The 25533-nt window shown below is 55.6% G+C and overlaps 1 protein-coding gene across 4 annotated transcripts; it reads right to left on the bottom strand.

Moving 5' to 3' along the window:
* Nucleotides 1-2658: 2658 nt before the first annotated feature.
* VASH1 (vasohibin 1) lies at nt 2659-19420 on the bottom strand. Of its 4 annotated transcripts, none has more exons than XM_042990200.1 (8): nt 17857-19420; nt 14778-14900; nt 11780-11868; nt 10608-10667; nt 8688-8762; nt 5640-6021; nt 3975-4087; nt 2659-3083 (listed from the first exon to the last, which is right to left on the bottom strand). In XM_042990200.1, exons 1-8 carry the CDS (start codon nt 18157-18159, stop codon nt 3011-3013), a joined length of 1218 nt encoding a protein of 405 aa, XP_042846134.1. In that variant the 5' UTR covers nt 18160-19420; the 3' UTR covers nt 2659-3010. The 4 variants fall into 4 exon arrangements, with proteins under 4 accessions (XP_042846134.1, XP_042846135.1, XP_042846136.1 ...); XM_042990201.1 differs by having other exon boundaries at nt 10608-10664; XM_042990202.1 differs by lacking the exon at nt 14778-14900.
* Nucleotides 19421-25533: the final 6113 nt, after the last annotated feature.

Raw genomic sequence — 25533 nt, 5'->3', positions numbered from 1 at the left:
GACCCACCTTCATTAAGCAGCTTTCTCTGACCTCACCTTGGGCCCTCCTCAGCCAGCAGCCCCCACCCCTAGGGGCAGAGGAGCCCCCACTGGGTGATGGAAGGCAGTCCTGAGTCAGGAGCCAGGCCCTCTTCCTCACAGGAAGGAGATGAGGTGAAACCAAGGATGGTGACTAAGGCCCCAAAGTCCCTGCCTCTGCCTCCCCAGAAACTGCAGTCAGGCCAGCCCCAGGGAGCAGAGCCTGTGTAAACATGCTCAGGAGGGGAGGAGGGGTTGCTACATATGAGAAAATGTTAAAAATAAATTAAAAAGCACCGCTGTATCCTGTGGTGGCCTCCACAGGCCCAAGGTCTCAGCGAGGAAGGGGGCTCCTGGGGGTTATCAGCTCAGGGTGATCAGCTCCCTCTTGCGGGCAGCAACAGGGGTGGGCCTCATTTCACTCTGTCTCCCCAGAGGGCTCTGGGGAAGGAGCCTGTGGATTGAGCAACTCCCCCCCCCCCCCATCTCCCTGACCCTAATCCCCTCTCCCCTCTCTTCTCTCAAGCCCTGGGGTCCACAGGTCCACAGGTCCTGAGTCCCTCCCCTGCTGCTAAGTGGCTTGCAGGAGGCACCCACACATAGACCTAGAAAAGGCCTCATTCATTTTCGGCTGCACGCCTCCCAGAGTGAGCCATCCCTGCCTCAGGTCGATGTGGAAACATGGGGACCACCACCCCAGTCCCTAAAAATAGGGATGGGATGGGATGGTGAGTCAGGGGTCATGACGGCCCTTGAATTGGTCTGGCTGGGGACTACAGTCCAGGGGTAGGTTAGGTCCCTCCCCAGGGCCCAGTGACCCCTGAATAACCCAAGGGACTGCCCAGCTGGCCCTCCTGCTGGGCTTGGCTCTGGGCCAGAAGCTGCTGGTGTGGAGAGCTGCCAGCCCCTGGGGCTTCCCCGACGGCACTCGCATCAGCAAAGGCATCCTGTCTCCCTCCCTCCCTCTTTCTCTGCTTCTCAAGCCCCATCCATCTCCCTGGCAGGCTGGGAACTGTGCCATCTCTACTCCACCCCCACTGGTGACCCTGGTGGGTCTCTGGTCGGCAAGGAGCGTGAAGAGGACAAACCTGGGCCAGTTGCCCTCCCCGGGAGAAGCTTCAGCGGCAAGGACGCTGCCCTGGCCCAGCTTGCTCTGGGAAGCCTCGAACTGTTCTGATTTTCCACCTCAAAGCATCTCACTGGACTTCTCCCCAGCGCAAACTCTACCTCAAAGATTACAAACTGGCATTCTCTTTCATGTTGGGTTTTTACATTTTCTGAACTGATTGCCATTTAAAAATCAGGATATTTCACATAAAAAATTCAGAGTCCTGGCTTCTGGAACAAAAATCAGACAATCTGGTAATGCAGGGCCCACATTCTGAGAATAGCTGAGCAATAGTTGCTGCTTGAAAGGGATATGCCCTCTCTTGTTTGCCACAGTGGCCACCCAGCCCTGCTGCCCTTTTAATCCCCCTTCTAGCCCTGTCGGCATCTGAGGTTCTGGTCCTCCCTTTTCCAGGGCCTAGCCCCTGGCTGAACCCCAGCCATTTCAGTGAAATGAAACCTTGATGGTCCTCTCATCCTGCTACCCCTTCCATAACCTGAACCCTCTCTACAGCTTTCTGACAAGTAGCCATCCAGACTTTGCTTGGATACTTCCAGCAACAGAGAACTCACTATTCCCCAAGCAGCCCGATTCTGAACTCTCCCCCACATCCTTTTCTCACTTACGCTCCTCATTTCTCAGTCTCTACTCCTCTGTGGTGTCAGCTGCACCCTTGCCCTACCGCCTCCTTGTTGTTTGAGCCTCCAGAACCTTCCCCCAACCCTGCCAACTTCCTTCCACCTCTCACTCGCCTGCCAGGTATCTCACACTTGCCAGGCAGACTGTGTAGTCTCCAGCTATTCAGATTCTTCCCTGACAAGCCACATGCAACAAATCTGATCATCACTGGTACCCCCAAACCTATACAGGTTGCTAAATGAGGGGAGACAGGCATGAGGCACAAGCATCCTGATCTGGTCTTTGTTTTCACAGCAAGGACTGAGGTAATAGAAAGGGGGGAGTAGCAGTGCCTCTCACCCCCACCCTTGGGGACAGGACTGCCAGGGGATAGCCCCAGGCCCAAGTGTCTTACTCTGTCCCCAGCCATGCTTCCTGGACCCACTGGGTCTGCTCAGTCCCTACAGTCATGCTGAGCCCAGGGCAACTCTGGGCCTTTGGCAAGGCTCAGCCCCTCTGCAGGGAGCCCCCCGGGCTTCAGCAGCAGGCAGAGCTGGGCTAAGTAAGGAGACTAGGTGGGAGCTGGGCCTGGGATTTCCTCCCCCAGTGGTCTCTCCTGGGCTCTCCTACAGCCCACACAGCACTGTCCATGGGCCACAAGTGCACAGGGCTGTCCTGGGCCATGGACTCTGCTCTTGGGGCAGATGTGGCCTTGTGCCAAGCTCCTCATATTGGCCACACAGACCTTTCCCAGGATGATTTCTACCCTGCTTCCCGTTCCCTGGCTCAAGATTCTGCCAGGGCAGACAGAACTGGAGGAACACCTCCGTCCCTCCCCCTTCCCCACCCCCATCCTGCCACAGGCTTAGGGGGCCGGGAAATTTCCCACAGGTAAGATGGACTCAAATCCCAGAGGGATACCAGCAGAGCCAGCAACCCCCTCCTTGCTCAGCCTTGTGGCACTTAGATGTCCTAAGCACTGGCCTTCCAGCCACCGGCAGATCCATTAGTTTTGTTTTCCCCCAATCCCTTAAACTTCAGTTACTGGGTTAAAAACTCCAAAGAAAATACTAACTGCTTCTTGGCCCAAAGTTAGGGGGCTTGGCCCAGCGGGAGGAGCAGCAGCTTGGGTGGCTGAGCTGGGACAGGCTCTTCTTGCTGCCTCCCACCCTGCCCGGTCACCAGCCCCTCCCTCCCCACGAATGAGGCTGGTTCTGGCAGATGGATCCCAGCCAGAAGTGGTGAGGCTGGGCACTGCCACGTGCCTCACACCCGAATCTGGTACCCGTTGAGGTCCGGCATGGCTTTGGGCTCAGAAGGCTTCTTCTCACCCGATGGCCTGCAAGGAAAAGAGAATGGAGAAAGGGTGAGGGGCTTGGCAGGGAGGTGGGGGAGGAGGGAACAAGCAGTGGCTGCTCCTGGTCACTCCCCCTCCCTTCTTCAAGGTGCCCCAAATGCAGCAGTAAAGTCCACGTGGAAGTGTGTTTCTGGAACCCTGTCCTGCCTGTGCTGTCCTGAGTGTGGTCCCTCCACTCTCTTGCAGGCTCTTGCTCTTTGCTGGGGGTCCCCTAATCCGCGGTTGGCTGTAACAGCTGAACTGTGTGCCTCTCTGCGTGGGGAATCTGTTCTCTACAAAAGCTGCCTAGGTCCAAGCGAATGACACTGCATATCAGAGGCCTGCTTGTGCCCCTTAATCATCCCCGAGCTGTGGCTCCTGAATGACGATACTAAATCAAGAGCCAGACCCACATGTAGGGGACACACCAGAGGAGGCAGCCTGGTATTTTAATGGGATGTTTCTCGCAGGGGCAAAGTCACAGTCAACGTGGCCTGCTAGCCGCAATCTGATGTTAACCTCTCCTAACCACTGGGAGAGTTCCCTGTCTGACAGGGGCCCACCCCTCCCACCCTCCCTCCCTCCCACACGAGCTATCTTAGACCCTCTGTGTGGGTCCTCTGGCTCTGGCGAGAGCATGGAGTAGCCAGTGGGCCAGTGAGTGGCATTTTCTCCGGGGAAACGGGACAGCACTTCTACCAGGAGGTAGCAACACAAACGCCTAAACCCACCAAACCTACATCGCCTGCCTCTGGTGGGGGCCAAAAAAGGAAGGGTGGGAAAAGGGTGAGAAAATGTGGGGATCTAGAAGATGAGAGAGAAAAGCCTTCTTCAGGCTCCCCCAGGTCCCTCACCAGCATCCCCCCACCCCCCAGGCACAACCCCATCCCTCACCGCCTTTCGCTGCGGCTGTTCCTGCGGTGGGGGCTGGACTGGCCCCTCTGTGGGGAGGAAACGTCCTTCTTCCGGTCCTTGGTGGGGGAGGGAGGGCCAGTCCCTTTGCCAATCTTGGTGTGGAGGAAGAAACAAAGTCTCACCTAAGGCTTCCCTAGAGCCTCTCCTGCCTTGTCCAAGCCAAAAGCCCTGAGACTGCCCTGTCTGCAGGGTCATCCCGAACCTGTTTCCCAGGAACTAAAGCTGCCGGGCAGAGCTTCCTCTGCAGGACAGCCTGCACTTACGGGCAAGTCACTGAGCTTTGTGCTGTTGTAAGAAGCCCTCAGGAAAAGGGCCATTTACCCATGCCAGACAAACGTGACAGCTGGGGAAGCAGCCTATGTCCGAGCTCTGGGTGGGATCTACCAGCCCCAAGGGGAACATTGGCTATCTCAAGACGAGCAGAAGCTCAGACTGGCGGCTATGTACAATAAAGGAAAAAATGAGAAAAGCGACTGAATCCCCTTTTATACAGCATGGTTAGCTTGACCGGAATTCTCAAAACACAGCGTGGGGGTGCTAGAGGGGGACAAATAACTTGGGGAGTCCTGAGTGCCAAATAGATTGGGAATCACAGTGCTAAAGCATAGGGAACTCTTGGCTCCAACTCTAGGTCCAGCCCGCTTTGAAGCCCAGTACTAGTCCAGCAGCAGAAGCTAGGGTGCTGGGCAACTGGTGATATGCAGGGGAGGGCCAGCCCCCGAGAGCCAAGCAAGGTCACCGCAGCTGGCTTCTACCCTGGGGAAAGGTGTGGTCACCGCACAAGGTCAGGCCTGAGGCCTGGCAAGGCGGGGCCAGCTGAGCTCTGACACGCCCTGCCGGGGCACCTGTGGACATGCCTGCATTTCCTATTTCTAGACTGAGCTCCTGTCCCACCTCCTCACCACCTGTGAGGAAGCTACTGGGCGACCTGCACTTCAGTTTCGTGCCCTGAAAACAGCTCCCACCTGCCACCAGCCGGCCTCCTGGGTTCAATAGTGAACAAGCAATGGGGAGGGGCTGAACCCAGGAGAGCCCAGGCAGGCTCCAGGGGAGGTACCCTGGTCCAGGGGGACCCAAAAAGAGACCACCATCTGTTCACTGTAAGGCTGGGTGGGGGCGAGCTTCTCAGCAGCTTGGCCCACCTGCTGGGGTACTACCCCCCCCCCCCCCTTCATTGCAGGTAGGAAAGAGGGAGAAGGAACATCCTCATTGTCTTCCCATGGCATGACTTCTTCCTTTTTCTGACTTCCTCCCAGTCCTTTATTGAATGTGGGGGTTGGGTACTCAAGAGTCAGGACACAAGACTGATGGAGGCTGCTTGCACCTGGCCCTACTTTCCCTCCCGACAGCCCATGGCTTCCCAACCAACGGCTCCACGGAGGGTCTTACCCCTGCCCTTCTCCCCAGGTTCTGGACTTGCCCTCTGCCCACAGCCAGCTCACCCGTTGCCTCCTTCCAGGGCCCTCCCCGGCCCGGTGTCAACAAGGAGCAACGGTAGCCGGTTCACCCCTATCACGCCCTGGAGCCTCACGCCACCTCTGCTGGGGTGGGGGCCGAGGTGAGGGGATTGGTGGCATTCCCTGGAGAAGCGGCGGCGGCCCTTCCACTCCCACAGCCGGGCGGAGGGTGGGCGCCGGCACTGACCTTGAGCCGCATGTCGCGGGCGTGGCGCTCCAGCTCCTTGCGGAAGTCCTCGCGGCCCAGCCTGTCCACGTCCAGCACGGAGTGCTTCCACTCGATCTGCTCCACGCTGTGCGGGTCGTGGGACACGCACTGGCCCAGCTTCACCTTCTTGAGCACGTGCCAGCAGCGGCCGTAGGCGGCCTCGTAGTCCAGCACGAGCTCGCTGAGCGTGCGGAAGGCCGGCGGCTTGTACATCAGGTCCTCGCGCCGGCTCATGCCCAGCGCCCCGTAGCGGCCGCCGAAGTTCACCCCCAGCACGATGTGGCGGAAGTAGTTCCCTGAGAAGTAGGTCTTGAAGCTGATGGGGAAGCGCTCCAGGGTGGGCATGCTGTTGGTGAGGTAACTGCGCCCGCCAGCCCGGCTAAGGAAACAGCGGCGAGAGGCGCGGGGTCGGCGCACCCCGCGGGGCCCCTCCACCCTGGCTCCTGGGGGACACCCCGTGTCTGGCCCGACTCCACAGCCCGCCCCCGCCCCCTGCACCCCGCCTGGAGCCGAGCATGCAGTAGGTGCCCAATAAAGTCACCGGCTGGGCAAGGCGCCCAGCGATTAGTGGCCGCTGTCATGATGTCAAGCGGGGCTCACAAAGTATGAATAGCTAACTCCAGACTGCAGGGCTCTCCAGGGTCCCCGTGGCGGAAGGAGGAACGAGAGGGGCCCCCCACCCGCACCCTCCTTCCACCAGTCACACACATTTCCCCTCGCCGGCCCCTACATTCGCTCTCAGACACACTCTCCCGTTTTCTCTGTCACACATACATCCCTCCAGACGCAGACACTTCTCTTTCCCTCGCTGCCCCCACGCCCTGCCAAAGGACACACATGCCTGCCCACCAAAACGCCCGTCGGCCTGGCCTAGGAGGCCGGCACCACCGGGACCAGCTGCCCACTCCGACCTCGCACCCCGCCTGCCCTGCCCGTGCAGTCGCTCCATCCACCTGGATTTCCCACTGAGCACCTTCTGCACCAGCTCCTCCCTTCCACCGCAGGGCTGTTCCCCGTGTGCCTTGGCCTGCTCCTGTCACACCTCAGGCTTAGCTGTCATGGCTGACCTCCCCTTCTAATCCAAGTCAGCTCTCCTGTTTCTTTTCTCCGGGACACACCCCCACACTCGGTAATGATCTGGCTTCTTTGTTTGCTTGCTTGTGTTTGTCTCCCCTGCCGGAATGCAAACTTCTGAGAGCTGAGACCTTGTGTGACCATGTTCCCTGATGCCTGTCTGGGGACCAGCATGGAGCCAGGCACCTAACAGTTACTCAATAAACTCTTCTTGAACACATGAGTAGAAGAAGATGAACGGATAAAAGCTTGGAGCAGATACCCCGAACAGACACTGTGCCAAGGGTCCTATTCGCAGTGACTTGTTCAGTTGTCCTAACAACTTTGTGAGACAGACACTACCGTCGTGCCCTTTTGCAGAGGGGGCTCCAAGGCTCAGAGACGTTAAGGAATGAGCTTGGGGTCACACGGTGAAGCTGCGGAGCTAGGGTTCACGTCCGGGTCGGCCTGACCCTAAAGTCTATGCTGTCAGTCACTACCGTGCTTCCTGAGCCCAACTCCTTGCAAGTGTCTGAGGACGCATAGATGAACAAGGCACAACAGGCTCAGGGAGCAGCGAGGAAGAGACACGGGAACAAACTCAGTATAGCGTCCACCGTGTGCACAACAAACGAGGAGACAGTGGCAGTTCTGTGGGGATGCTGAGGGGCTCCAGTCCAGATGGGAGCTGCTCTTGTCATCTTCCTGTCCAAGAGCCACGAGGTAACCTCTGAGAGGCCTCTGGGACCACATAATCCTGCCTGGACCAGCTTTCCGTGAGCACAGTGGGGAGGAAGCCGTCTCTCTCCGTCTCGTCTCCACTTTGGTGTGCGTGGCCCCTGAAGAAGAGGATGTGGGAGCATGACGGAGGCACTGGCAGTGGCCTGAATCAGTTCTCAGGCACATCCCGACAAAGAACCCTTCGGACAGGGCAAAGCTTGTCAGGAGTGAGCTCCTGGGGCCTCTGCGGGAGGGGACTGAGGAGGTGGGCCTGTAGTTCCTTTGTACAATTTAAGGTAGGTATGTCCCTGAGGGGTGGGGGGAATGCCTCCCTCAGATGACAATCCTCCTCAGGGGAGCTGTGTTCCTGGCCTGACCACCGTGTTCTCCTTCCTCCTCGACCTGTCCCAGGGAGTGGACCCCTTGTTCTGTTAGGTAGCTCCCCTGCTGCCCTCTCTGTAGCACTAAGCCAGGCACCTACATCGGGGCCCGGGGACGGTGGGGAGGCAGACAGAATGTTTAAGAGCGGGTAGGTACTATGGATAGGGGGAGATGGGAGGGGTGGGCAGAGGAGAATCAACATAAGCCTTGAACTGGTAAGACTGAGTGATTGGGCACATGGGATTCATTATATTGTTCTGTTTGTACAAGCTTAAATTTTTCTGTAATAAAACAAAACAAAAGGCTAGAGCTGAGGCATGGACTCCTAGAACACAGAACTGGCCACGAACACCAGTCTCCCTCCTGCTCTGATCAGGGGCTTGTCTGTCCCACCTAGATACCCGATGACCCAGCTATAGGCCTCAGTTCTGCCCTTTGGATGGGGGTGACCAAGAAACTTTTTTTTTTTTTTTTAAGCCAGTTCTATTTCAAAGACCCCATCTAACATCTCTACAAATCAACATGTCCTGCAAATGCCAACAGTTGGGCATTCAAATGGCTTCTCCCAGACTGTCTGGTTCTCAGAAATGGCACAAGAGCCTTTGTGAGACAGTGTGCCTTGATTTGGGGTTCAGAGAACACAGTAATGGTGTCCAGAGGACTCAGAAAAGAGCTGCCCGGTGGGCCTGGAAAGTTAGCAACTGAGTCGTTGGGGACTGAGCTCCCCCTCGAGCTCCTTCACTTTGGGACCAAGTTCATGACTGCTGGGAGGGCTCTGAAGCTCATCCAGCCCTCCTCTTCCAGAGGAGGAAGCTGAGGCTCAGAAGGGCTAAGCCCACCCGCCCCTAGTCTCCAAGGGCCAAGGAAGGATACATTCCCAGGATCACGGCTTCCAGGCATTTGATTGGCAGAGCCTCTTTGGTCATCTCCTTGGCCAGGTCCATCAGCCTGGGGGGAGGGAGGCAGAACACTGAGGACAGATTCTCCAGTCTGGTAGGGGGTGGTCAGAAGGAGGAAGCAAGTCTAGAAGTGTGACAGGACCGACAGCTCCCTCCCTTCCAGCTCGGGCCCAGCACCTGCCCACCCCTCCAAGTCTGTCCTGAGCCTAAGGGGGGAGAAAAGAGGCAGCCACTGAAAATAAAGAAGGAGTCCCCTTCCTTCTCTCCTCCCCTCCCCTCCTTTCACTTCCTCCTCCCACCCCAGACTCTGGCTCCAAAGACTTCTGGGAGAGGGGAGCATGAATGGGGGTTGTGCCTTGGTAGGCAGATCATTGACACCCACCAGGCTGGGAGCCTTTTATGAAGACGGTGTTGCAGGGGCTGGTGGGAAAGCATACCAAGGATGCTGGGGATGTTGGCATTGCTCTTGTCCCTTCCGGAGCACAGTGAACACCCCTGACTCAACCATGGCTTCTCCGAAGAGCTTGTAATTGATTACAACTGCTCCCCCACAGCTGGCCAGCTGCCCAGGGCAGAGACACAGGATCTCAGGCAGTTAACTGCCCAGCGACTCCCTGGTCTGCTCCTGAACTTGCAATTCAGGCCACTTCAAGACAGCCTATCCCTGAGGCTGTTTCCTTCCTCCTCGCCAAATGCTGCTCCCAGGCCTGGGAATGCAGCCCGGCCACTGGCTTTGCTCAGGAGGGTGTTGGATTCCTACATCCCACCATCCCACCGAGGCTGGAGCTGGGCTCCCAGCACACGGCAACCACGGGACAACAAGAGCAAAGCTTCTGTGTTAGGGAGGCTGGATTCTACCCAGGGGTTTGGAGAGAGGGTAACAAAACAGTTTAGCAAACAAACCATTTTAAGTAGTTTTCGTAAGAAAGCAAACATGGACAGACTATATGTGAAGATGTAAAATTCAAGTTAATTTCTGAAACACAGGATTTTAAGCCTGCACGCAGCTTTCGACTGAGCCCCCAGACCCAGCTGTGGTGTTCGCTCTTCACTCTGCTCTGCCCTTGGGGCTTCTCTGGGGTAAAACCGCTAGAGGTCTGCATGGGGTGAAGGAAGGGCAACAGAGAGATGCAAGCTTCTCTCCCAGGGGTCCCTGCTTCTCAGACCCTGGACCTTGTACTAAATGACTAGGATGGAGTCCAGCAAGGCAAGTGGGGCAACATACAGGTGCCCTGCAACGGGGAGGATGCAGGCAGTTGCAGAGAAAGGAGAGAACGGGAGGGCTGGCTCTCTCCTGCCAGGCTCAATTCTTATTAAAGAAAAAAAAAGGGGGGCGCCTGGGTGGCTCAGTCGGTTAAGTGTCCGACTTCGGCTCAGGTCAGATCTCGCGGTATGTGAGTTCGAGCCCTGCGTCGGGCTCTGTGCTGACTGCTCAGAGCCTGGAGCCTGTTTCAGATTCTGTGTCTCCCTCTCTCTCTGACCCTCCCCCATTCATGCTCTGTCTCTCTCTGTCTCAAAAAAATAAATAAACGTTTAAAAAAAAATTAAAACAAAAAAAAAAATGGCGGCTCACGTACGGACATCTACCTGGGACCACCCTCTGTCATCACCAAAGAAAACTGGGGGGGGGGGGCTGCCCATCACCCCACATAGCTCAGCACAGATGTTGGGGTTTCCATCAAGGAGGCCCTGGATATCCATCTCGGCCAGAGGGTCCCTCTGTACGACAACCTTAGAGCCCCACAGTGGTACTTGCCCCTACTGGCTGGCTCCCCTGGGAGGTGTCCCTCCCTGCCTCATAAGCTTCCGACCAGAGGCTCTCCCCAGGTGCTCCAGCCCACCTGGGGGCACTAGTAGCCTGGATGCAGAGGGACAGGGTGTTCCCCAAACTTACCCTGTCAGAGGTCTGCTCTTCTTAATTTCAAAGAACTGTGTCCCTGTGTGATTGTACCTGCAGGTGCCAGTTAAGGGCTTCCTAGCTTGTTCTGGAAGAGCTGTGCCCTTCTGTCCCCACCCATCCCCAAGTTCTGGGGCCCAGCACTCCTGGGGTGCAGGCTGGGTAAGAACCCCACAAAGTGCTTCCACAAGGTACCTTGGAGGATGCTGAAGACTGGAACATCTGAGAGCAGAGGAGAGCACCTGAGGGGAGACTGAGCAGTGGACAGCCCTCTGCAGCACACTCCCATTTTCCAACCAGCCGAGAAGCAAGCAGCGTGAACAGAGAGCGGGCTGGAGCAGGGGTCCAACGCAACCAAAGTGCTGGGCGGTGCTCCTGAGCCAAAGGCGTCCCCTCTTTGGGCCACAGCTTCCCCACTGGGAAATGGAAGGACCGGACCCAATTTCCATTAACGAGCTTGTCTTTTCTCCTGCTCAGGACCCATGCCTGGTCCTTCCATCCCTGTCACATGTGCAGCTAGAAGGGCCTAGGGAGAGGACTCAGGACACACAGCTCTGAGCAGGCACAGGGGGATGGAGAGGCCCAGAGCAGGGACCCCGGGGAACCAGGCTCAGAGGGGCCAGGTCTTTCCATGCTAGGCAGCCGGCCCCCTACCAGGGGAGAGAAAGGCAAAGGACTAGGAGAATGTTCCAAGATGTGGAAGTTACCTCCTGGAGTGTCAAATCCTTGTTCTCCCCCATCTGCCCCCCACTTATTGCTTATGAAACAGCTTTTAAACAGCCCCGCGGGAGCTGCTCCGTTCTCCTACTGGGTCTGGATGGACAGCAGAGGAGGGTCTGTGCTGGCGGCCCGAGACACGGCCATCCCACCAGCGGGTCGCTTAGAAGACATTGCCCTGTCATGCAGAGGAGGAGGAGTGGGGGGGGGGGTGGGTGGGTAGGGAGGCCCGAGTGGGTCTGGCATTCATCAGATAAAACCCTCCAGCAGTCAGGCTGTGCTGGCACCACGAGATGGACACAGAGGTCACCTGTGAGTGGCACTCTTGGGAGCTGTGGGATCCGGCTGCTCTGCTGATGCCTCTCCAGCCCTGTCTGAAAAAAGCCCCACTTGGGTGTTTGGACCAGCATGCCAGCCAGATGGTGGCCATGACCCTGAACCAGGGAGGATACTGCAGCTCCCTGATGTAGCGCTGCACAGCTTCCAGGCGCTCAGGGACGGGCGTGGAGGGCTGGAACGTAGGCACACTCGGTATGGGAATCTAGGGACCGAGAAAGAGCGCTGGTCATTACAGGGAGGCTCACCCCGGAGCTTCCAGCCACCCGACACCCAGGATTAGCCCCCAGAGAAGCCACCACCCAAAGATGGCCTCCCCCTTCTGTCCTATCCCGAGCCTCTGTCCTTGGCAACTCCTGCCAGAGACTCCGGTCAGGCCCCCATCATGGCCATTTCTCTCCTTCCTGGCACTTGACGGCATTCCTCATTTGGAGCTTCTGTCGAGGTTTGAATTTTATGCTTCTGTAATAATTTTAGAAAAACATAGGTTGCCTCACCAGCTGTTTTGAATTGTAATAACTTCAAGTTGTTAACAATTTGAATTCATCAACTTCAAGGCTTAACAAGAATGTCAATATTGGGGTTAAGTTCACTTGCATTCGGGATTTGCTCTGGTTCAAGTGCTGGATCAAAACTAATTTACCTGGTGTCCCCTTCCTTCCCTGCCCTGCCTGGGCTGGATGCCCCTCCCGTGGGGGGGGGGGAGTGCGCCCCAGGATCAGAGCACATGGGAAGGCACAGGCCCTCCAGCTTCGAGCTGGACTGCTGAGGAGGTCAGCGCTGCCCGGCAGGAGGGACATGTTTCGGGACAGGTCTTGCCATGGATCTGCTTGCCATGGCCTGGCTGCTTTGGCCATGTTCTCCCTTCCACACCCTGCTTCCTGCCAGCTCCACGTCTGCAAGCAACATGAGCAACCAGGTAACTGGGCTCTCCTCCTCACCAGAATAGACTTTCCAGTGCCCGGCCCAGGAAGCGGGGAGATGGGGTGGGGGGGTGCCAGGCAGGCACCTCCTGATGGCCAGAACCCGTGGGCTGCCCGGCTGCCAGGACTCAGGTCAGGAGCCGCAGACCCGCAGCCGGCAGTCTCCAGGAAAGAGGCACTGCACAGCTGTGTGCCCCAGGCCCCAGGCCCCCTTCTCAGGCCCAGGGAGCCTGCAGTTTGGCCGCATCAAGCCAGTGAGGCTGAGGTGGCCCAGACAGGCACCAGCTGGGGGCCCTCTGGGGCTACAGAACTCCTCCAGGCGGAAGCAGCAGACTTCCAGGAATAAGGCCCACCTGTCGGGGCTCCCCCTTGGCCACCAGGATATCCTGCTGGGAGGTGGCCTCAGTCTCCTCACAGAGAGGTCTCTCTTGCTCCCCCTGAGGCTTCCGCCCAGCGGCGCCCTCAGTTCACATGGAGCCCACCCGTCAGGCTGGGGCCGCTGAGGGTGTCAGTCTGCATGGATAGGGGTTATGTGCGAGGGAAAGGGCAAAGCAGGCGCCCTGTGTGAACTTGGGGCAGGGCTAGGGTGGGGGAGGTTCTCCCTGCAGTGAGAAGCTGAGCCCACAGGGCACAGCCTTTTAAACGACGACGGGGCTACAATGTCTGGGGCCCTCATGTGGAGGGAGGCGACACACCAGTGACCACCGCACACTCACGTCTGGGGTGCCGCTGATGACTGGGACACAGGACAAGCTATGACAGACCCCTACTGGCTCTAAAGGGTAAAGATGCAGGGGGGAAGGCCCGGCTGGGCATGTCCGGAGCACAGTTCTGCATGAACTTCCTGTCCCTTCCTTGCCGGTCCCCTTCTTCCTGTCTGGGCAGTCCCGAGCAGCTGACCCCTCTCTCTGGAGGAAGCTATTTCCCCTTTTCCATTACACTGCTGCCCAAACCGATGCCACAACTTACAGTCACCAGGGGGATAAAAGCCCCAGGACGGGGCGGCGGTGGGGGGGGCCTCTCCCTCTTCCTGACCACTCTGCCAGATGAGCTCCAGAACTCTCTGAGGGCCTAGCCCAGCCTCCCCCTGTGTCAGCATACGGGTTAGCGGGGAGGTGGAAGAGGAACTGGAAAAATTCCTTCACACTGTGCTGTGAACAGCATGGTGCCTGACCTCCTCAGGTGGAAGGTCCCTGAGAAGCAAACGGGTCATCCCCTTCTCAAGTGAGGCCATGTGGGGACTTGCAGGAGCTCTGGATAGAGACGGAAAATATGCCCTCCCTTGGGACACTCCAAACAAGGAGGGAGCTACGTTCACCAGAGCCGGCCCTGGGTCAGGGTATCACCTGCCATCCTGACGGAGAACCTAGGGACTTGTCACTCTGGGACAAGGAAATGACTCCAAGAGAGGCAAAGAAAAAGACGTGGGATTCACAAGCAGGGCCTCAAAGACTGCCACCACTGAGGCTTAGCTGGAAGGAGCCGTCTGGCCAGCTGCATGACTCACGTTAACTTGTGTGCATCAGTGCAGACCCCATCCTTCTGAATGTTCACGCACACACTCATTCGCTCAAAACGAATAAGCAGGATTCTGTACATCCAAACAACCAGGTCCGCTTTAGGACTGGGAGCCCGGATTTGCCCCCCCCCCGGCCCCCACCTACAAACCGGGAGCCAGGAGGGGTCAAGGGGTGGGATTAAGTGGGCTACATGGCAGTGAGTGAGATCTACTACCCAGATCTCTCTGGGGACAACTTCTTCCCCACTACCAAGGCCAAGGATTATCCCTAAAGTCCTGGATTCTATAAGACATTCTTTCTGGTGGAGGCCATGTCAGCCCTGCACAATGAGAATGCTTGGGGGAGGTGCAACAGCCCGCAGATGGATGTGGGGGCAAGAGGCAGGACAGCCTGGAGGTCGATGGAGCCGGCTCTGGAACCAGACCATCACTATCCAAATCCCAGCTCTGCCATCCGCTGTCTGGCATCTAGTTCCTTAACATCCCTCTGTGCCTCAGATGCCTCGTTTGTGAAATGGGCAGCGTAAGAGAAACAATTTCATAGCATAAATGAGATGCTATGTGCTTAGAACAGGGGCTGGCGTGCAGCGAAGGCTCAATTCCTGCTCGGTGTCATTACAGCGTGTGCCAAAGTGATTGGTCAGCACAGGCCGAGGCCGCCGGCAGGGTTACCTTTTTGGAGGAGGTGTCCAAATTCCCATTCTGCAGGAGCTCCGTGGCCAGAGCCACAGTCAGAAGACCTTCAGCAGCTGGGTCTGGGATGAGTGGCCACTGAGCTTTTAAAGGTGGTGACAGCTTGGAACATCAAGGAGAGATTCTTATGAAAGAACACAAACTATTCCTGGACCTGAGATCCTTTTAGAAATGGCTGTCCTTCAACAAACTGTATCATCCTCTTAAAGGATGTTCCCCTAAAGCACCTGTGGGGTGACCGCTGCACCCTCAGTCCTTGCTCCATTGGCTGGGTCCACATGACATGCTCACCTGTTTCACGTGCCTGGCTTCATCACCTCCTCCCCAAGTCCCTCAGACACCAGTATTGCTATTATCCCCATTTTACAGCCGAGGAAACTGAGGCACAAGGAGGTCACATGCCTTCCTCACAAAAACAGCTATGCGAGAACTAGGATTTGAATGTGTTGGATTTTTCTGCCAAGCTCTTTTTATCACACGACACTGCAGGGCTCCCAGACTGAACTGCCCGCAGGGGCAGGGGCAGGGGCAAGCAGCACACAGGGGAAGGCAGGCGGCGAGGCGGTGGTGGGGACTGTGGCCAATTGGAGGAGGGGGGACCCCTCCTCAGCTCCAGCTGCCAGCTGCTATGTGGGATCATAGATTCTGTTCCCAGATCTTCTCATTTTCTGAAAAGATGCCCAAAATCTGGATCTTTATGTGAAATCTCCCAATTATACATTTTGGCTCGAGTGATCTTTTAAAACATTACGCTCTCCCAACAAAACAGCTCTTGGGCCCACCATGATGTGACCTTTGCGGAGAATGCCAAGGGCATGGCCACGCGGGGAGGGGCCAGCCTAGTGGTCGTCCTCCCTGCCGCTGACACTCTGGGATCCAGCCACCGGTGCCTCCCAGACTCCACTTTTCTACTCTGGGCTGAGGTCCAAAAGGAACCTCGTACAGACATGTAGGTCCTCTGCCTGTGACATCAGTCCCGTGGTTTGAGGGCCAGTTTAGAATTTTTCCAGTCTGCTCTCAAGACTCCTTCCACTCCCACCACACTCCTGTCAGTCTTGACATCTCCAAACCCCCACCACCCAGATACTGGCTTCATTTCTTCATGGGTGTCTTTCCTACATGTGATGGCTAAAGATGACAAGATGACATTACAGACCGGTGGCTCATGAATCCGTTGACTTATTTTAGTCTTCAGGAGTGGTAACAGTTTTGCAGGGAACCCTTCACGCTCTCACACAGCCTGATTTAAATATAAGCAAGGTGGCGGGAGACTGTCTGCTAATCACCAGCTTGCTGCTGTGGGAGAGGCGTGTGGCTCTGGCCCTAGGGCTACAGATGCCGAGTGAAGTCGAGCCTCCCGGCTTCCGGAGGAAAGATTTGAAAAAAGAGGAAATGGACATCCAGTAACAACTACTGGCTTGAGACTTTACCGTTGGTGAAATGCTTTAACGCATAGTCTCTCATTTAACTTTGACCACAATCCCCTCCATTGTACAGATGAGAAAACTGGCTCAAATGGGCTGAGGGCCTGCTTGAGTTCACACAGACAGGTGGGTGATCAAAACCAACATCCATATTCTTTGGCACGGTGCTTCCTTTCCAGGAATTTATCCCAAGGAAATAACCAAGGATGGACCCCCAAATTTATGTTTTAGAATTTTCACCACAGTGTTCATCTTAAGAATAAAATATTAGACACCATGTCCAATCATGGGGGACTAGCTTAATAAATTTCAAGTTTATACATAGGGCAATTACATAGCCATCTTATTTCCCTTGGAAATACTGGGCTGTTGTTCAGCCTTCAACCTCTGAATTCTCTTTTCCAAGAAGACAATTTCTGATGGCTCTACCAATAACTTGGTAGAAATGAAACAAAACAGGCCATCTCCATGTCTACTCCACATTAACTGCCACTCTCCCGAGCCCCCTTACTTTCCAACTGAGCCGGCACGACTAAGAGCTGGGCTCTGACCTTTGCCCAAAGGGCTTTTCTTTGGACATTTCAGGTCTCTGCATCTGAGAGTGTTTCTTTAGTCTTAACCGTACGCCTGTAAGTCTCAAGCACTCTTTCATTTGGCAAACACACGCAAGTGCCTGTGTTGTGCCAGGCACACAGAAAGCCCTGGAAAGACAAAGATGAATGAGACACAGCCTCAGTCTTCATGGGTGATGCAGCTGAAGGGCAGCCATCATGGAGCCAGCCCTCCACCGAAAGATTATCTCACTTCACTCGTTTCCACAGACCTTTTTCTAACTGCCCTGAATCTAGCGTCCAGCAGAGCAGAGGGCATGGAACTTCAAAACCTGAGACTGAGTCCTGGCTCTGCCACTTACTAGCTGTGGGATCCTGAGTTTTCAGTTTTTCCGTCTGTAAAATGGGGCCCCAAGCCACACTTGTTTCACAAGGCTGTTGGAGAACTCAGTGGGATAGGGCATGAAAATATTTTCTCAACATCTGAAGCCCTGTGTCCTCCTAGTCATTTATTACGTGCCTGCCCACAGTTCACCGGCTTAGCAAATAAGATGTAAAGCCACATTAGTGTATTTGTTAATCTGCTGCCCTGCCCACAAAACATGGGTATTTAAAAAGGGATGGAAGAGGCGCCTGGGTGGCTCAGTTGGTTAAGTGTCTGACTCTGGATTTTGGCTCAGGTCATGATCTCACAGTTTGTGAGATCGAGCCCTGTGTCATCTCTGCACTGACAGCATGGAGGCTGCTTGGGATTCTCTCTCTCCCTCTCTCTATGCCCGGCCCTCCTTGCTCATGCTCTCTCAATAAATAAATACTTTTTAAAAGTAAATAATAATAATAATAATAAAAAATAAAAAGGGATGGAAGAAAGCCTCCTGGAAACAGGGCATGTGGATCTCACAAAACCTCAAAGGCAGTTGAGAGAAAGTTCTTCTGGACAGGCACAACCTGTTTGTATTTTTAAAGTGCTACTATGCCAGTGATCCCCTACCCCACCAAGGAAAAGTGTGATTTGGCTCTCCCAGCCCCAAGATCGCTAAAACCTGATATACCACTCCCCCAACACACGTACACAATGCTTACCTTGGGCAGGTCTGTGGCCCCTCGGATCCGCTGGGCCACCTTCTCTCCATCGGGGTGGATTTTGGCCACGTGCTTCCACATCCTTTCCCAGGTGGCCTCGTCCACAGGCAGCCCACCCCGGTTGACAAAGAAGGGGACGCCTCCGTCTCGCAGGTCCTCTTCCCCTTCCTCCTCTGGCTCATCATCTCTCTGGGCTGAGGCTCCTTCACTGGTCTCCAGGCGTCTGACCCCAGAGGGGGCCGCAGCGGCAGTGGGGGCAGCACCGCTGCTGCCACCCCCGACCACCTTCTTCCCCCCTGGCATCCCCGAATCCTTGATGGGGGTAGGAGTATGTATCAGGAGGCAGGAAAAAAATAGGTGGCTCACAGGAGGCCTCCCACACACCAGCTGCAGAGATAACACATGGCCAAACAGAGTGCAAGGCGCCTTTAAGAAACCAGGGCGTGGCTCCTGTACAATAAAATACTACTCAATAAGAAAAAAAAAATCAGTGCCTCAACGTGAAGTAGGGGGTAGAGAGGTGGCGGTCCGGGGTCAGCCTTAGAGGCTTTGTTCTTTTTGTAAAACGGGATAAAGAGAACACACCCCAACTTGGCAGCCATCACAAAGCTCCCCCATTTGACAGCGAGAACAATGACGGGCAGCAGTCTGGGCTTGCAGAGTAAAGTCGGAGGGAAACTGAGGCCAGACAGCTCACACCTGCGGCCACAGAGGGTCAAGGCACCGGGTCCAGGCCAACCGGGTGCCCCAAGTCGTAGTTTTGGAGAACAATTTCGTCTCCAAAATCTCGCACGCTCACAGCAGCGCGCGCTCCGGGGGGTACCGAGAGGACTCCGCGCCGCATCAGCTCGGAGCCGGGACCCCCGGACAAGAGGGTGACGAGGGGGCGCGATTTCTCTGACGCGACGAGCCTGGGAGCCAAGACTCACAGCTGGCTGGGCGCGGGGAGGGGGCGCACGCCGACGCGCTCATTCCACGCCCGCGGCCAACTCCCCGCACAAAGTGGGCTTTGTCTCGGCCCCCGTCCCCTCGCCCCCGGGAAGCAGCAGCTCAGCTCCCAGAAGGGGGAAGGGCGCGGCGGGGGGCGCCAAGGCCCAGCCGGTCCCGAGCCGGGCGCGTCTCAGCGGGCGGACAGCGGGCACCCGGCGCCGCGCAGCGCCAGCCGAGCCATCGCGGGGCGCGGGTCCCGCTCCGGGGCCGGGGGCTCAGCGGGGCCGACTCGGGCGGCGCGCAGGGGCCAGGCTGAGGTCACCGAGCGGCGGGCTCCGGCCGCGCGGTCGCAGCCTCCGAGTGGCTGCGGCATGGGCGGTGGCGCGGCCGGGCCGGGCGAAGGATGCTCCGCGGCGGTCCTCTCGCGCTCCGGCTGCCCGGGCTGAGTGGCAGGAGGAAGGACCGCCGGACGGGGAGGGAGAGATCGGAGGCTCGCGCGGCCACAGCCCGCGGAGGGAGCTGGAGGCGAGTGGCAAAGCCTCGGCAAGCGCGGGCTGCGCTAGTCCCGCCGAGCGGGAGGTCCACGCTGAGCTGCTCCGCGAGGCTCAGGCCGCCGCCTCCGCCGCCCCAGGGCCCAGCTACCGCCAGCCGCGCGCGTCCCCTGTCCGCCCGCCGCCCACCCGGCTCGACTCCGGCCCGCGCCGCGCATGCGCTCCGTCCCCCCCTTAAAGGGCCAGCGCGTTCCCGGCGGGCCCTCCGCCTTCCGCCGCCAGCCCTGCGCCCCAAGTTATCTCTAGGATGCAGGGTGTCGTCCGCGCCGCTCTCACCTCTCTCTCAGGGCGCTGCGAAGCCGGCGACGAGCTGCGGAGGAAGCTCACAACGTGCCACACGGAGCTCAAACTGCGTGGAGATTCCGGCCTCGGGAGGCCCGCGGTCGGGAATTTCCGAAAGGTGCCTCGCAGGGGCCCTCAGGAGGTAGAAGCGAGAGTTCTGGCCTGGAGGACCGGGTCTCATTTCCTGCGGGACATCCTACAGGTCGCTTCCCTCCGTGGGCCTCAGTTTCCCCATCTGGCAGCCGAGCTCGTCACACCGGGTGAGCGCAGAGCCCTGGCGTGCGGGTTCCTTAACGGAGGCCATCTGGGGGTTAGTGTCACGACTTCTGGAAGCGAAAGGGTTAAAAGCCACCCTGTTGCACCCCAAGACCTGCATCAGTGGGAGCGGGGTGCGCGGGGTTCGCCCCCTCGTCGACCTCCCCGGACCTGGCGATGGGCTCCCCTGCGCCCCCCTGCAGGAGGGTTGCCGCGCCCTGGGTCTTGGGATGGCGACCCATGCATGGAGTGAGTTGACAGTCGGTAGGGTCCTGCCGGCCCAGAAGAAGGGGACACCACAGCCCATTGCTGTGTGCGGGCCCAGGACGGTGGAGACCCAAGGCACGCTTCTCTCCCCCCCCCCCCCCGGGCGCCCCCCAACAAAGCAGCAGCGCGGAAAGGAAAAGACGCAAAGGGGGAGCAGAAGGAAAGAATTCACTGAAAGACAGCCATGTGTGCTTTAAGACTTCTCTCCTGTCTCCCACCAGGAGTTAGTATGAATGGCAAAGCAGCTTCCTGGGCCCTGGCCAGCCTGCCCGCAGATTCAGATTGCTTAGGTCTCCGAGTCTGCTGCATTTCTCACCGTGCCCCTTTCCGCCAAGCTGAAGTTTCCACACCTGGGCTGGGACAGAGAAGGCCTTGGGGACCGCGGAGGTGGTCAGTGGTTCCCCGTCTGTTTTCTCTAAAGCCCCGGTGTCTGAATTTCCTAGGTCCCCTCCTGTAGCTCCCTCTTGCTGCCTCCAGGGTCAGCAACCAAGGGTGATGAGTGATGGGAAGGGTCACAGGACTTCGAGAAAGCCCGTAAACGGGAGTTCCTCTTAGCTTACAGAGGCTGGAAGACCCCAAGCATGTGAAACCACCAGGGACCAGCAACTGCAACCTACTCATCCTCTAGATGGGGAGATTGAGTCTCAGAGAGTGACTTCCTCAAACCCACACAGCTAACAATTGCAACGGACGCTTCACTTCTTCAGACACTTACCGTTCGCCCTGCACTTTGCCTCTCCTGCTAGCTAAGTTGTGGTAGTTTAAAAATGTTTGCCAAGTTCTTTACTGCTTCTCCTTTCAACAGATGTTGTCTAGGGGCACCTGGGTGGTTCAGTCCGTTGAGCGTCCAACTTCGGCTTAGGTCATGATCTCAGGGTTCGTGGATTCAAGCCCTGCATCAGGCTCCCTGCTGTCAGCGAGGAGAGCACTTCGGATCCTCTGGCCCCCTTCCTGTATGCACCACCCAGCTCTCTCTCTCTCTCTCTCAAAAAATGAATAAACATTAAAAAAAAAAACCCAAAAGATGTTGTCTTACTTCCTCTCCCCTTGACTGCTGGCTGGACTTGGCGACCGGCTTCTAATGAACACAACATGGTGGGGGTGATGCTATATAGCTCTTAAGCCTAAGTCCTAGAAAGGAGACATTTCTCTTGTCTCTTTCTTGCTTTCTCAGGACAGGCACGCTTGAAACCAGCCACCATGCTGTGAGGAAGCCGAAGCCCTGCGGAGAGATGACGTGACCCGTTCTGGCTGACGTCTCCAGTTAGAGCTCTCGGTTCACAACCAGCATCACTCAGATAGGTGATGAACTGACATCATCCCAGCTGCCAGCCTCTGAGTCTTCTAGCCAAAGTCCCACACGTGGAGCAGAGACAAGCCAACCTTGCCGTGCCCTGTCTGAATTTCTCTCCCACAGAAACTGAGAGATAAGAAGCGATCATTATTGTTTTAAGCCAGTAAGTTTTGGGGTACTTTGTTATGTGGCATTAGATAATTAATTCTGTGAAATGACATTTCCTGAAATGACAAATAATACAGTGGATTTGGGGTATTTATTCAAACATGCCAACAGTGAGTAGTTATTGAGCACCTTCTATGAGCCTGGCTCTGTACTAGGCACTGGGGATACAGTGGTGAACAAGAGGAACATGGTCTTTGCCCTGGTAAGGCTTATGGTCTACTACTGGAGGAGATGGTTAAACATGATTCTAATAAAGTGCTTTGCCAGAGTCTTAGACCAGGAAGCTATGGGAGTGCATACTTAGGGCAACTTGGTCAGGTAAGTGGGTTGCTGGGGAAGGAGGAAATGAGTTGAGCACAAGGCCAGCATGGTCTAGCCGAGAGAGGTTTCTGGGATATATTCGTAGAAGGGGGAGGGGACAGGTGTCAGGCAGGGTGGAAGGGCATACAGATAGATTAGAAAATGGTGAAACCAGAAAGGGATGTGTCTTACTCAATCTCAGTTTAACCAAAAGCACTAGGGTCACAGAGTTTGTGAACTGGGGTGCAGGTCTTGGGTCCCCTCCCACAGGGGGAGGGGATCAAACCCTCCCACAATCCCGCATACCTATACCCAGGGAACAACATCTCTAATGACACTTGGGTCACTCCTCATTTGGCTCAAAGCTCTTCTGACTAATATCTCTTTTGCTGTCTTCACAAAGACAATTTCTGGAAGAAATTAAGAATGAGTTAATTTCCATTTTACACAGGAAGAAATGATGCACAGGGAGGCTGGGCAACTTACCTACCTAGTTTAGGGGCTGGCATGTCAGGGCTGCTAGCTACTGATGATGTACTTGGATGATGACAGGGATGATGATGATGATAATGACACCTAGGTCACATCATATCTCACTTGTTATTGTCACACTTGGGATTAATGTTCTGGAAACTAATATGCAGTGTCTTGGGGAATCAACGTTGGTATCAATCTGCTCCAATTCGTTTTCTTGCGACACTGAAGCTAGAGTCAAATTCCTGGAGAGGAGAGTCTGGTTGACTGAGCTTGGGTTCTGGGCCCACCCTTTGGCTGGAAAAGGCCAGAGCAACTTCATTAGCTGCTCCCAAAAGACCTCAGGCAGTGGGGGCAGAGGAATGCCCTAAATGAAAATAGGGCACTGTTATCAGAAGAAGGGCATAGAGGGGCACACTATAGGTATGTTTCTGAAAGGCAGACTGTATGTATGCATGTCTGCACTGCCCAATATGGTGGCTAGAGGTCACACATGGCTATTTACTTAACATTACATAACAAAAAAATTCAGTTTCTCCATCACACTAGCCACATTTCAAGTGCTCGATAGCCATATGGGACTTGTGGCTACTGTGCTGAACAGCACAGATTATAGAACATTTCCAGCATTGCAGAACTCTCTATTGGAGAGCACTGTTCTAGAATTCTTATTTGCAGTTCAACGGTTTGTTTGTTTGTTTTTTTCTTTTACCTCATACGTTGTAAATAGGGACATAGCAAAAAAAGGTGAATCCGAATTTTCACTAACTTATTCATCAACTGTGTACTAAGCGTCTCCTCTGAATCATACATTGTTGTTGGTACCAGGATGCCAGAGAGGGACCTTGGAGATCTCCTGGTCTAGGGGGTCTCACATTAGAATCATCCAGAGAGCTCTTAGAAGTACTGATATCCGGGCTCCACCCAGCAGAGACTCTGGTGACAGGGGTCTGGGAAGGGGCTGGCAGACCATAAGATGGAAAAGCTCCCCAGGTGGTTCTCAGGTATAGCTGGACCTGCAAACCAGCGCAGTCTGGTCTGGCTAGGGAAGTGATTTGCTTCAGACAACCCAAAAACCGAATCTGGGTGTGTCTGCCCTCGGGGTTCTCGTGACAACAGCAGAACTCTCCATGGACGTGGCGTCCATCCGATCAAATGCAAAATTCTTAGAGAAGAGCAAGTCAGCTAGCTCTTCCTTAATCCAAAGAGAAGCCAATTCACTTCAAGGAAAGTGCCAAGAGAACTTCTGGTTTTAAATCACCTCTTTCTCAAACTGTGCTTGTTTCGTGCCTGGAACTGCATTATTCAGCAAGTTGGTGAATTCCCTGTAGAAAGAGTGCCTGTTCTGAGCACCTAGTGTAGGTCAGGCACTTCACATGCCGTTTCATTTAATCCCCAGGACACCCTTACGGGGTGAGTTTTGCTGACACCAGTATATTGACGAGCATGCTGAGATGCAAGGAGGTTAAGGATTATAATTTGTCCACGTCAGTACAGCTGGGACTCCAAGTCCAGATCTCATATTCTTTCCCCTTCGCCACCCAGCACCTACCCCGTAGCCCAGAGTGCAGGGAAGCTGGCAGGCGGTGGCATTGTGCTCCATCTACACAGTGAAGAAAGCTCTGTGGAGGTGAGTGGAGGTGACATGAGGTGCTCTGTGTGTCAGAGGACACCCCGGAGCTGATAGGACCCGAACAGTGAGAGTACTGGGCGTCTGGAGGGAAGGGGGATTCAGGGATAAAACAGACGAGGGGATTTGGAGCGGAGTTCTCTTTCACTTAATGGTTGTATCTAGTTTCCTTTTACTAAGGGATGTGGAGGAAGCAGCTAAGAACAGTGTTGTACCTGGGACAGTCAGCTCTTAGACACCTAGCAGTCGTGATATATGCTTGGTATAAGCATTATCTATTTTTGGCCTGGATCCCTGTGAGCTGGCAGAGTGTCTGTGTTACCACGTTATCTTTGCATCTGAGTCCCTGCCTGATACTTCCTGGGCAGCCTGGCCTGGCCTCGGGGGGCTGTGAAGGGACAGGATTCATTGTGTCCATTGCAAAGGACTTCAACAGTGGGGGAGCTGTGTCTCCCCTGCCATTTTCTGCGGGCTACCTCCTGTAGTTATAGGAGAGCCTGGCCTGGGAGAACAGTAAGGGCTGCACTTGCGATGGCTCAGGACATGTCTGCACGGCATTCAGTGGGTCTCTGTGGGAGACATGCCATGACTGGCCGTAGAAAGAGCACAGAATATCACAGTCAGAAAGCCCCTTAGAGAGCTTTCCGGGTTTCATTTCACAGATGGGAAACTGAGGCTTAGGGAGCCAGCAGGACTTTGAATTACAGCCAGTTAGAGGTAGGGATTGCATTTGCAGTCAGGTCTCCCTCCTGGCCCCGTATACCTTTCCTGATGTCTTCTCTATCAGGGGAAATGGGGTCGTAGAGGAGCGTCTGAAAACTTTGCAGTGGCAGGAGGTAGAGAGGGTATTTTCACGTTTGCCTCAGGGTGTGGCCGAGCGGGCGGGGCCGGTGTGTGTCAGTAGCTGGGTGGGGACTGGGTGTGGATCTGAAGGACTGGAGGATGACTTCTCTCATTTTCCAGGCAAATCATACTCCTCCAGACTTGCACCCCTCCTGTTAGGAAACTGGCCTTTCCTTTGACTTTCTTCTCCACGAGCTATAGCAGGTGTTTGGCTAGTGGCAAGTTATGGAGTTGGTCAGTTAGGAAGAGCGGGGCTGCCGTAGCCATTCCCACGCAGTGGCCAAGACTCTGGTCCCAGAAAGAATCAAAAGGCCAGTTTCAGCCTGCCTGCTCACCAAGGGCCTGAGACTTGGTGACAGGGAGAAACAAGAGGCTGAGATGTTTGTGTATCCTGAAGACTCAATCAAAATCGTGTAACGTTTGGGAAAGTCGGTCCGTGAGATGGGCCGGGTTTATTTCTTAATCCTTAGCTTCCAGGGAAGACTTCACTTTCGTTCCACTATTTCTGAGCGCCTACTGTGTGTGTGGCAGAGCCTAAGATGCTGCAGGTGAAGCGGGCATATCTGCAGGACATAACTTGGCCTTCCGGGTTGTATCTAGTGAGACAGACACATCCCTGTAACTTGTTGAGAACTTACCATGTGTCAGGGGTTCTACACAGAATTCTATGTAATCCTTCCCAT

This window comes from Panthera tigris, chromosome B3, assembly GCF_018350195.1.
Source record: "Panthera tigris isolate Pti1 chromosome B3, P.tigris_Pti1_mat1.1, whole genome shotgun sequence".
Taxonomy (NCBI): Eukaryota; Metazoa; Chordata; class Mammalia; order Carnivora; family Felidae; genus Panthera; species Panthera tigris.
This window is presented reverse-complemented; position numbering and strand designations above follow the sequence as displayed.

What these genes read in the sequence shown, in the direction of transcription:
- VASH1 (XM_042990200.1), bottom strand. Translation starts at nt 18,159, where the DNA reads ATGCCAGGGGGGAAGAAGGTGGTCGGGGGTGGCAGCAGCGGTGCTGCC. An exon ending in TGGACACCTCCTCCAAAAAG is followed by an intron (nt 11,869 to 14,777) that starts GTAACCCTGCCG and finishes CTCGGTCCCTAG; the next exon opens with ATTCCCATACCGAGTGTGCC. An exon ending in AACAGCCGCAGCGAAAGGCG is followed by an intron (nt 3,084 to 3,974) that starts GTGAGGGATGGG and finishes TTTTCCTTGCAG; the next exon opens with GCCATCGGGTGAGAAGAAGC.